Genomic DNA, 12,326 nt, shown 5'->3' with positions numbered 1-12,326 from the left:
GAATCACAACCAGACAAGCTAATTCTACTTTATTGTAAAGCTACTTTGACAGAATCTTTCAAGTCTGAAAGTACAATTCTCCCCACTGTCTCCTTTTCAGCCTGAGAAACTAGGGAAGGTCCCTCCTGAGCCTCTCTCCCTGCCCATTATCCAGCTGCGGGCTATGGCCCCTCTTATCTGAGGGTTCCCTTATCAGGCCTTTCCCACATACCCTTACACCTTGGGCCAGCCCCTCTTTCTCAGCCCTGGGAAGAAGAGGGCAATGGCAAGCCACTTCCAAAATCTTGCTGAGAAAATTGCAGGGACCAGGGACTAGTCCAGGCAATCACCAGGAGTCAAGACGGACTTGAAGGCACACACACAATACACTACACAATACTGCTTATATGAAGTCATTGGATGTGAATGGTATTTGTGGGAAATACCACGTTTCTCTATCGGCCTAATTTGCCCACCGATTGACACCCGAGGGACCGGGGAGAAGGAGGACAATCTCCCTTCCCTTCCCTTCCTAAAGGAGCAAGCCACCCCTGCTCTATTGGAGACAAGCAGGAAGCCCGATTGGATAACCAAGAGACCCCCGACCCGAAATCCACCCGAAAAGCCACGTTTTCAGGAACTTTTGCCCTTTGGAGGGTGGTTGGAAGAAAAGATTTCCCGACCAGGAAGGAAGAAGTTTGCTCTGCTGCTACTAATCGACCTTGGTGAGTGAAAAAAAGACACCGCCCCCCCCGCCCCCAGTGGCTTGAATCCCACACATTCAAATCTTTCGCGAGGCTTCTTTATTTATTTGATCTATAAAGCGCAGCCCTCAAAGGACTCTAAGCGGCATACAAAATAAGGCGAACGATTTTGGCGGCCCGACTCTTCCCGTTACATCCGCGCCCGGTCCTTGCAGAGCGTGACCCCCCCCCCTTTTTTTTTTAACTTGTTCATTTAAAGTTTTCTGTGGCGAACCCGCCGCAGCCGCTCCCGATAGATGGAGCTCCTTCTTTTCCAAAGACAGGAAAGTGAGGCCTGTCCTCCCCCGCGTCGCCGGTTCTCTGACTGAACCGACCGGTTCTGTCTCCCCCCGCCCCGCCGAGTCCGGGGAGACCAGCAGCGCCGCTCGCGTGTCCTGCTCCCCCGGAGACCGGAGGCGGGGAGAGTCTTGGAGGGACCTGTAAGATCGGGGACAGGCCGGTGAAGACTCCCGAGGACCCCTAACCCGGAAGGTGGGAAGGCAGGGACGGATCCAGCCCGAATTAGAGAACTCGCCCGCGGATCGGTCTTCCTCGTCCGTCATTCCCGGCGCGCAGCCTGGATCGAGGCGCCCCGGAGAACCCGAGGGCTGAAAGCGACCGGGAGACGCGTGTCGCCGACCAGGCTGGTGCCCGTTTCACATTGGAACTGACGGCCACGGCGCGCGGCGGGGCTGGCCAGGGATCGCGGCGCTCTTCAGCCCCCCAAGAGATGCGAAGGGAAGCCAGAAGCCCCACCCCCCGTGCGCCTGTGCTCGAACCTCAGGAGCTGCCGACCTGGTGCGCCGGCGACCCCCTTCTCCTGGGCGCCAGGGCAGAAAGACCCGGGCGGTGGGAGCGGAGGAAGGCAAAGCTCCGCGTGGGAATCTGCCTTTGGGGGACTTCGTGCTTTGTGGATCCCCGCTGAGACTGTAGCCTCCTGGGGGCAGAGCCCTGCCTGCGCTTTAGGGTCCTCTGTAAGGCCTGCATATTCAGACACCACAGGCCTCAGAAAGTTACCCTGGTGCCTTGCTCCTAAGAGTTTCTTTCCCTTTAACCAAGTATTACCATTTTTCAGATCATCCTGAAGCTGTGTAGACCCCCTCCTGCTAGATGGAGATGGTGACTGTACATGGCAGTGCAACCCACAGATCACGCCCTCTGAAAGGGCAGCAATCACATTCCCGTCTCTCCCCCCGCATCTTCACTGCCTTTGCCCCTTCTGCTCTGAGGACCTCTTGAAAGCCTACATTTCCTAAGCGGACTCTGCAAGGCTAAGAAAACCAGAAACCCCAAAGGCGGGTGGGGGTCCATGCACAACCCTTGCAGGCCCAATGGTGGAGCTGCCAAGGAAGCTGGGGGAGGTTGGGCACTTCCCACATGATCATGGGAATGTCGCCCAACCCTCTTAGGGACAGGTTGACTTGCTAAGCTCAGTTAATAACCACCTTGGTGTATTTTGTGTGTCTGGCTCTGAGTGTGTGCAGGTGAACTCAGCCTGTTTGCTTAGGCTGTGGCATAAACCCAGAAGACAGGTCAGTTCAATAACCAGGTTAGGCATGTGGCATGAAGGTAGCCGTTGAGATGGGATGTCTCAGGGGAGTGCAAAAGAACTCCAGAGCAATTGCAACTTGTTTTCATTGCTCAGGGATGCTCCAGCTTCAGGGCTCTTTCTAATGTAAGTCACTTCTTAGATGCCAAGGGGTATTTATGGTCCCTACAAGAAACCCCAACTGGTGGCTTTCTACCATGTTTGCACTGGGAAAAGCAAACACTTGTCACACACATTACACAAAAATGATCTTGGAAGAGGGGGAAAGAAAGCCCCAACCACATCTGGATTGATGATCAAAGCACATTTGATTTCAATTCTGCCTTTCTTCCCAGAAAATAATTGCGATATCTTTGATCTGCAGATGCATGTCCATTATTTGATTACCATGCATTCAGACAACTTGCATGTGTGAAAGCAGCTGCACTGGGGTGTCAGAAGGGGGCGTGCCATTCCATCCGCGGGCATCAGCCTGCAATGTCCTGTCCCACGGGTGCAGGTCGCCATTTGGCCCTGCTGTCATCAGGTAATGAACACGCACGTGTGAACCAGTCCTCTGCGTGCAGTGCCACATGTCAGGAACGTGCTGGGTAGTGCGTGTCTGTGCGAGCACTGCTCAGATCCTCTGCGTCCGATCCCGGTCTTCTTAACAGTGAGCCGCTGAATGCGTGAACTGATTCCGCAGGGAAGCCTTTGTGTCGGCGGTGATGAGAAACTTTGCTTGTGGCATTTGGTTTCTGACCAGCCTCATTATTAGCTACCAATTACCTAGATTCTCCTGTCACTGAGCGCTAAATGCAAATGATTCATTTTTCATTTATTTCTGAAATGCAGAAGCTGTTTTTCCAAGCGTTAAGTTCAGCCTCACTTGTCCATCGCTTGCATTCATAAATCCAGAGTTAGAAGGGCGTGACTGTTTTGTGGTTAAAACCATTTGTGCGAAATTTCAGTTTCAGCCCCCAGTATGTGGAAGACCCACTCCTCCTGCACCCAGGGGTGGGCTCACTGGGAAAGGAGGATTGGGGGGGCGGGGGGGCGGGGGGGGTAACGCTGTGGTCCCTGTCTTGGATCAACCAACAGAACTGATTCCTGAGCAAGACGCTGAGAACGAGTGTCAAGGGTTGTGCTCAATTTCACAAGGGAGGCTAGAGCAGGGAAACCTGCCGTTTCCAAGGAAAATGTTACATTTATTCAATAGATTGAGTGGGTGGAGCTTAAAAAATCATGGAGACATTTAAAAATTGCAGAAGGCTATTCGGATGCTCAGCAATCTGCATTTAGGATGGGGAGAGGAGGAAGCAAACCAGGATGCCCCCTCCCACTTTTATCCCTAAGAAGAATATGTAAGACCTCTACCGATCTTAAAAGACAGGAAGGGTTTTTGCTGAGCTGGTGAGTCAGATTTTTTTTATTTGTACTGGCTTTACTGTTGGTTTCTCATTAATCTTTCTCGGCACTGATTGTGTATGTGTTGGGGTGTGTGTGTGTGTGTGTGGGTTGCTGGCTTTGCAACCTGCTTTGCAGTTTGTGGACTGAGAGGCTGGCGATAAAGCAACTAACTCTAAGACAACTAACTAATCAAGGACAGTGAAGAAGCACTGGCCAAAGAGACGTTTGCAGAATGAATATTTAACCTCCTTGTAAGTTTGGTGTGAGTTGCAGCTGCTGCGATTTATCCCCAGCAGGCAAAGGGACCTAAAGAACCAATTTATTGTTACCTGAAGGTATCAAACAAATCTATTTCTTCTTGGATTTTTAATGCGTGTCATCCTTCTCATTGTTGGCAGCCCTTCCGATATCTTGGATTGTAAACATGCGTTTTGTGTTGCTGTTGTTCGGGAAGAAAGGAGGTTGTAATGGGTAACTTCATGCTTGCCTGCTCAGGAAAACATCTCCTACAGTTGATGTCCTAGAACAGGGTTCCTCAACCTTGGCAACTCTAAGCTGGGAGGACTTCGACTCCCAGAATTCCCCAGCCAGCAAAGCACCCCTTGTATTCTGGGAGTTGAAGTCTGCCCAGCTTAGAGTTGCCAAGGTTGAGGCACCCTGTTCTAGAAGAAAGTCTCATGGGGTCTTACAAAACCAATCAATCATTTGGGCTTAACAATTCATGTGCAACGGCCTCTGTTTTCAGATGCATTTTTCAGACTGAGAAGTGGGTGGGTGGCTTTACCTTTGAGTAATTGGCAGGCTCAGTCCTTCAGGCTGCAGGGAAGAAACCTGCTTGTAACCCTGGAGAGTTATTCCACGGAGTGAGAATAACACACAGTTGTTACAAGGCAGTGAACTCGCTTATTCTTTGAACAAGATAACAAAGGTGGCGCCTCCCTCTCCCCTGAGGCAACTCTGTGGACACAGCCATAGAGGGTTTCTTCCAGCATCATGGAACTGATTTGCTAGTGTTTTCTTCTGAGATAGTTCCTGGTTGAGCCTGGGCTCTGCTGGTGGTGTCCCATCAAAGTACTAACTAAGACTGACTCAGATTAGTTTTTCACACAATTTCAAGGTCAGCCAAGGCTGGATGAGTGTTGTAACCTGTTGCATTTGTGTGTGAGGGAGAGTCAGAGAGGGATGGATGGATGGATATTTATTCATTCATCTGGGCAGGACGATTGTGGCATTCCCATAGCTACTCATGAATAAGTGGGTCTGCAAGGTGCTTCCAGTTTTGCAATCCAGTTTTAATTTGGGGAGTGCTATGGATTTCCACCCCAGAACCAACCTCCCCTCCCTGCCACACTCAGGGAGAACAAGAACTACACAGCCTAAATTCTTGAATGCAGGTACCAAGCGGAACCCTATCAATATAGAGCATATGTCACTGATGGGGAACTGTTGGCCCTCCAAATGTGGCTAGACTACACCTTCCATCTTCCTTGGCCATTCAGGCTGAGAGTTATGGGAATTAGATCCAGTGATGTTGGGGGGCATGCATTTTCCTTGAGCATGATGTGTATGATCATCAACAGTCATGGTTATCATTGATTATGGGGAACCTTGGGGGTGTCTTCAGGTACGGTCAAACAAACCAAGACGGCTGTGGTGGTGCAACATGAAACTTCGATCGCACCATCTCAGCCACCATCTTGGCTCACGGGACTGTGTCCTTTGGAACCTGATGGCTGGAAAATCCAAAGGCAGGGTAAGATGGGAAGGGAAGGGAAGGGTGTACTTGTATTCTTAATCTAGAGCTATTCTTCTCTGGGATCCCTATAAAGAAAATAGCATGTCAGAGTGATCTGTTGGGGCAGAATTCAACAGCTACTCTACCAAATTTCTCATCCTTAAGGTAGTGAAAGGAAAGATCTCCTCTAACTCTAGTTCAACTCCTGTGGACTATGAGGACACATCTATACAGCTTTCTTGGCAACATGACAGAAGTAGTTTATCATTGCTTTCTTCCAGATGTGCGTATGTGCATGCATGTGTTTGACTTTCCAGACTAACCCACCCCCTGGGACCTCCTGGTGGTCTCCCATCCAGGCCTGACTTTATTTTGTTTTCTTTCTATCTGTCAAGGCTGGCTAGTGCTATCACCTGTTGTGGTGAAGACCTGACTCCTTAGAAAGAACACAGAAGTGACTTGTCACTGCATTCTGGCTGTCTGGTATTTTTTCGACTAACCTAAAGAAAAGTTGCTTCAAAGTAGCCGAGCAAAAGCTGAGGTTGTCAGCATGCAGGAGTTCTTTGGCCAGCTCCAGAAGTAGGAAAAACCAATTCAAAGTCTGCAGCATAGCAAGAGCGGCAGAATTGTAGAAATCTTTGAATTTCTCATTTGCACAAGAGGCAAACAGCAACCTTTCTCAGCTCCATTCTTGATATTCTGTAGCAGAACTTAAAAATTCCTTTCTCTTGGCAGAATGCACAATGCAACTAACAATTTGATTCCAAGGAGGCTGTTCTCATGTGCAGATAGAGTTTAGCCATGGCTCACTTTTTATTAAGACCATCTCCTCCCATGAATATGGGTAGTTCAGCTGATTTTTTAAAAAATCATTATTAAGCAAGGATGTTCATGTTCCATTTGTGCATGAAGATCAGCAGAGGGTTTGGTTTTAAGATACAGTGCATCACCAATTTTCCATGCAAATACCAGAGTCTTTCAAAGAACAGCTCTTTTCAACAGGAATATGAGAAAGGAAGTTTTGCTGAATCAGGTCAGTTAATAAATTTTTTTTCAGTCCATTATTTGATTTCCAGGAAAGGCCTTCCTGATACCCTCTGGTTGAAAGAAACAGCCATTTCCTATTGCTTCCCTTTCTTTGGCAGCAAGTAACCAAAAACAAATACAGAAATACAGGAATGTGATTACTTGTGAAAAAGATATTGGAGGAGCATTAGATTGCAAATTAAGCCAGCTGTGTGATGCAGCTGCAAAAAAGATTCAGACAGTACAAAAAGATACATCACTTCCAAATCATGGGAAGTAATGCTTCTAGTTTATTCTGCATTGATCAGAGCTCATTGCAAACACTTCTCCAGTTTAAGTTACCACACTTTAAACAGAATTTAGAGAATCTGGAACAGGTTCAAAGAAAGCTGATGAAAATGACGAGGAGATAGAAAGTGAGTTCTGTGAAGAGAAATGGAAGGAGCTGGAGTTGTTTACCCTTGAGAAAGGTGATGGTGTAAGGGGGGTGGTGGGGGAAGATGATAGCACTTTTAAATACTTCAAAGGATGTCACACGGAAGGTCAAGACTCAGTCCTTTCTGATCCCAGAATGTAGGACACAGAATAATGGATTTAGGTTACAGAAGGCAAATTCTGATTCAATGTAAAAAAAAAACCAACCTTCATAAGAGTAAGGGTGGGTTGAGAAGGGGCATCAATTATCAAGGGAAGCGATGGGCTCCCCTTTTCTGGGTGTGTTCAGAAAAGGGAGAGAAAAATCTGTCTGGAAAGGATAGATAGATATCTTTGTGAGGGAGGGAGGGAGGGAGATTCTGAAAGATGCTCTGTGTGTGCGCGTGCCTTTGAGTCAGCATCGGGCAAGTCCCTGCAGTTTTCTTGGCAAGATTTTGCAAGTGGTTTGTCCTTGCCTGCTTCTCCCTAGAACTTGCTTTGCGCCTAAGCAGGACTAGAACTCACAGTCTCCCAGTTTCCAGCCTGCTATACCAAACTCAGGCTGCAAGCCAGTAGCCATTACCTGAAAGTAAGTGGCATGAAACATAATTGGATCTTTTGTTCTGGACTTGTATGTTCAGTGTTCTGTTAGTCCTTGAATGCTAGATTCTTCCATGAAGGTTTTAAAAAAGAAAGGTAAGGGTCAGAGGTATCCACAGGGTGGGGGTGGGGGTGTTTAAAAACATCAAGATCATGGTCATGGCCTTGCAATCGAAGCTCCTCCCCTTTTTACATGTGTCAGGAACGCAACACATGTAAAAAGGGGGGGCTTCGGTTGCACAGCTGCAGTAAAGAACAGCCCTGGTAAAGCTGCTCTTGAGCTGAGCTCAGATCCTGGTGATTGTAACAGTGAACTTTTCCTTGAAATGTGGTTTTTGCAAGAGACAAAGAGGAATGCTGTTCAGTCCATGTTTTAAATCAGGGGCCTAAGGCAATTATCCTTCTCTTCTCACCTTTCTGCAAATTTTGAGTTCGAGCTCTTGGCTCAGAATAAAATTCATTTAAATGGGTATGTTAGATTTAGACAGCATACCAAAATGCACATGTTTCATTAGCTACTCATAAAAAAGGTATGCTTGAGGTTAAAAAAATCCTCCATTAAAATATATACACACCGTATATCAGGTCTGTAGTTTTTCTAATAATAATAACCTTTCATTTGGAAAAGGAGAAGAAAGGTGATTTTTTAAAAAAATAACTAAAATGCAACTGATAAACAATCAGTTAATCTATGCATGTAGATATAATCATCTATCTATCTATATCTCTATCATCCATCTATCTGTCTGTCTTTCTGTCTATCGATCATCTCTCTCTCTCATCTATGTATCTGTCATATCTGTCTGTATCTATCATCTACCTACGTCTGTCTGTCTGTCTGTCTATCTATCTATCATCTTTGACAAGCCCCATGGGTATGATTTAGAAACCTCCATGGTTTCTAAACCTTTTGCTCCTGATGCCCTATTTCTTTTTCATTTGTAGATTGCTAGCTGAAAACCAAAAGAGTGGCTTAATGTAATACAACACTGGCCAGTTATCTCCAGTCATTATGGCACAGTGCTCTGGGCAGCAACAGAAAGCTTTCAGAAAGAATTCCAGGCATGCTCCCTTTAATGCCTTTTACTAAACCTGTTCAATTCACATTCCTGCAGTAAGCAAAGGGCTGTATTTGATGATCGAAATAAGGGTGAGCAAATAAGGAACTGGCACCCCTTATTTGGGGTGGTGGGACTTGAAGAGGTTATGGTCACATCACAGTTGTGAGCAAGGCTGGGGGTTGCGCAGAATGAGGCAGCATCTTGTTGATCGAAGCAGAGTCAGCCCCAGAAGGATCCATGGGGAGCGGGTGGGGAGTCAAGATAGCAACTTCAACCACATGACACATGTAAAAAAAGGAGTGTAGGTGTGACCACGGAGTTGCAGGCCCCATATTAGCTTTTTTTACACTCACCTCCCATGGACAGCTCTGGTGAACATTTGGATGGGAAATTTCCATTGGGAAGTGGGAAAAAAACTTAGAAGAAATGCACATAGGCCACAGATATTGAAAATATAGGCACCACGCTTTATTTTCCCAGTATCAACAAGGCAGAGGTCCTCACAGCTGCCAAGACAGTGAATATTCTCCATACCAGAATAAATTAGTGGGCCATTTTAATGCAACATTAGATTACTTCATTGCATGAGTGCTTCTCATAACATATATCACTGACCTTAATTTTTTCTCTCCACATTATTTTGCTTCTTTCTAAAGGAGTGTTTCTCAACTTCAGTGGTTGAGAAACACTGTTCTAAAGGGTAAGTCATAGCCAATGGTAGCGTCAAACAACCTTGCCTGGTCTCAAGATTAGGAAGGGTGGATCAGGCTAGTACTTGGATGAGAAGCATCCAGGAAATGCCTGGGCAGTTCAGTTCAGTTCAAGTGTAATTTCCTTCTGGGAGGCTGAGGATCATGGGTCATCACTATATCCCCTTTGACTCATGGTTGACTATGTGGTAGAAAAATGTTGTAAGACCTCACTCTCTTTCACATTCCATATTGTTGACCAAACTGGGTTGTTATTCTCCCTTTAAGGGGTGTTTTCTCACCCCAGGGCAAAGGACTCATCCACACAAGTTGCCATTGAGCAAATATTTAGCTTCTTCTGCTAAGTTGTCTGTTGGTCTTCACAGAGGTCTGGTAGCATGGCAGGGACATGAACATGATCTGCTTCACCCCTCCCCAGGACTGTAAATTGAAAGAATGGAAGAATGCAGTAGCAAACCTCTCCCATACTGTTGCCAAGAAAGCTACATGGACTTGTCCATAAAATCACCAGGAGTTGAGCTCAGCTCAGGGAGACAGGATCTTACTGGATGTAGACTTCATTTCTAATTGTGGTAGGCCTATTTTAGGGCTACCACCATTGTTTTCATTTTTCCTCCCATCTCAGGTTGAGGGCAACTGTGCTATCAGTTTCAGCAATCTTAGTGAGAGAGATTATAAGGGATCCCTAAATGATCCTTGCCAATTCTAGGACTCTGGGATGGGGAAATAACCTCTTAATTGGTGTTTCTTTTTTTTTTCTTCCAGCATGAAAATGTTCAGCCTTTGTCTTTGGTAAAAGTAAAATTGGAGAACACCATGGATCCTTTGTACATACCCACCACATTTCCAGATGCTAATGTCTCCTTTTTAACAAATGCAACAGTTATGGATTTTTCTGCCTCCTCCAGTATCCACTCTGCCTTCATTCCAATTATTTACCTTCTGGTTTGTGTTATTGGACTGAGTGGGAACACCTTGGTCATCTATGTGGTTTTGCGTTATGCCAAAATGAAGACTGTGACCAACATTTACATTCTAAATTTAGCCATTGCTGATGTACTCTTCATGTTGGGCTTGCCATTCCTAGCTACCCAGAATGCCATCTCCTATTGGCCCTTTGGGACATTCATGTGTAGGTTAGTGACTGCTTTTGATGGCATTAACCAATTCACCAGCATCTTTTGCCTGACTGTCATGAGCCTGGACCGCTATCTTGCAGTTGTCCATCCTATTAAATCTACTAAGTGGCGCCAGCCAAGGATAGCCAAATTGATCAGCATGGCAGTCTGGACTTTATCCTTTTTGGTGGTCCTTCCCATGATTATATTTGCTGATGTCCAGGAAGATTTTCATACATGCAACATGAGCTGGCCTGATCCAGTTGAGATATGGTCAGCTGTGTTCATCATATATACATCTGTGTTGGGTTTCTTTGGTCCGTTGCTGGTGATATGCCTCTGCTATTTGTTGATTGTCATTAAAGTGAAATCATCTGGGATCCGAGTTGGCTCTACAAGACGCCGGCGGTCCGAGCGGAAAGTGACCAGAATGGTGGTCATCATAGTTGTGGTCTTTGTTTTCTGCTGGCTCCCCTTCTACATTGTGAATATTGTCAACTTGATATTCATCTTGCCAGAGGAACCAGTCTTGGTGGGCGTTTTCTCCTTTGTGGTAGTTCTGTCTTACGCCAACAGCTGTGCCAATCCCATACTTTATGGATTTCTTTCAGAAAATTTCAAGCAGAGCTTTCAGAAGGTCCTGTGCCTCCATCAAGGCAATAGCATTGAAGATGGTGACCCCACCGAACTCCAGCAGGAGAAGAGTAGCCACCTGAAGGATACAATACTGCCTCAGAGGAATGATGAATCCAATGGTCACATGCTGACTAGCAAGGTGTAGAAAGTCTGTGACTTCAAGAAAGCTGTATCTTAATTGAAGCACATTATGACAGTGCATACTGCAAGTGGACCAGGCCAGGAGAAGGTGGTCGCCTCATCTTCATGCTTAATGTACAGAGATTTTCTTTCCCAGCCCTTTGTTCCTATGTTCACCCTGGCATTCTGGGTGTCATGAAAAGCTTCAGAAATGGTAACCCAAAAGAATATGCATTACTTTCATTTTTGCGCTCTCCTCATATAGAATCCTGTAAAGGATTCCCACATGTACACAGGCATGTAAAAGTTAGGCTATACAAATGAAAGGGCAATTAGGCTTACAACTTCCACAGCAGAGAGCCTTCCCTATCAAATTTATGAGACTGGAGATGAAAGTTGAAGGGTGTGTGGATAATCCAATTCCCCCATCCATCAAACATGCTACACCACTTCGCACAGCCATGCAACAAAACCTAAAGGAAGGAATAGGCTTGATTCTCAATGGGGATAATTGCTAGCAGAGAACTGGTAAGACCAGGGGGATCCTCTTGAAATAAATTGGAACCTTTCCAAGTTTGCCCAAGCTTTCTTTCCCTCTGGTTTGCTCCCTCAGTTGTGCAGGGCAAACACCAGTCCAGTGAGATTGTGAACTGAAGGATTCCTATAGCTCATTCACATCCTTCCAGTGGTCTGCTGTCCCACAGGTCTCTGGCATATAGGGGCTCCAGCAGTGGCAGATGCAGGACCATCCATAATGACCCAGTAGTTAGCACGGGTGAGGACAGAAATAGAAACTGAGTGTTTTGTTGAAAGTCCTTCTGGGTCCTGCTTTCTACTTCCCACAGAGGGCTGGGCCTTGCTACACTGTTTTTCTTAAATCTAACAGCACCTATTTATAGCCTTACTAGAAATGCATATGAATTAGGGAGTCCACGTTTAAACTTCGTTAATTCAAAATATTAATATTGGGAGGTGGAAAAGTTCATTTCAACTTTTCCAAAATGTACAGCTTGGTGATTTAATATGGTCTGGTCAGAAGACAGAGCAACCTGCCTATCTATATCTTTATAGTCTAGTTCTCTTTTACAGATGCCTACTCCCATTCATTAATCAATGACTTTTCTCCAGCAGTGTCCATGGGGGGGGGGGTAAAAAGTCAAAGTGGTTGCTGCAACTGTGCATTCAAAGCCTCTTTCTTTTTCTTTTTCAATGGGCATCGTATGTGCCACGGATATCAAAAAAGGGA

General features: G+C 46.0%; 1 protein-coding gene across 1 annotated transcript; it reads left to right on the top strand.

Annotated features, from left to right (window-relative positions):
• Positions 1-500: 500 nt before the first annotated feature.
• SSTR5 (somatostatin receptor 5) lies at positions 501-11,305 on the top strand. The gene is made up of 2 exons (XM_063314716.1): positions 501-704; positions 9,972-11,305. The coding sequence occupies exon 2, from the start codon at positions 10,023-10,025 to the stop codon at positions 11,103-11,105; it is 1,083 nt and encodes a 360-aa protein (XP_063170786.1). The 5' UTR covers positions 501-704; positions 9,972-10,022; the 3' UTR covers positions 11,106-11,305.
• The last annotated feature ends 1,021 nt before the right edge of the window (positions 11,306-12,326 follow it).

The sequence above is a fragment of the Candoia aspera genome, chromosome 14 (genome assembly GCF_035149785.1).
Source record: "Candoia aspera isolate rCanAsp1 chromosome 14, rCanAsp1.hap2, whole genome shotgun sequence".
NCBI lineage: Eukaryota > Metazoa > Chordata > Lepidosauria > Squamata > Boidae > Candoia > Candoia aspera.
Note: the sequence above shows the minus strand (reverse complement) of the source record. Positions and strands in the feature narration are given on the sequence as shown.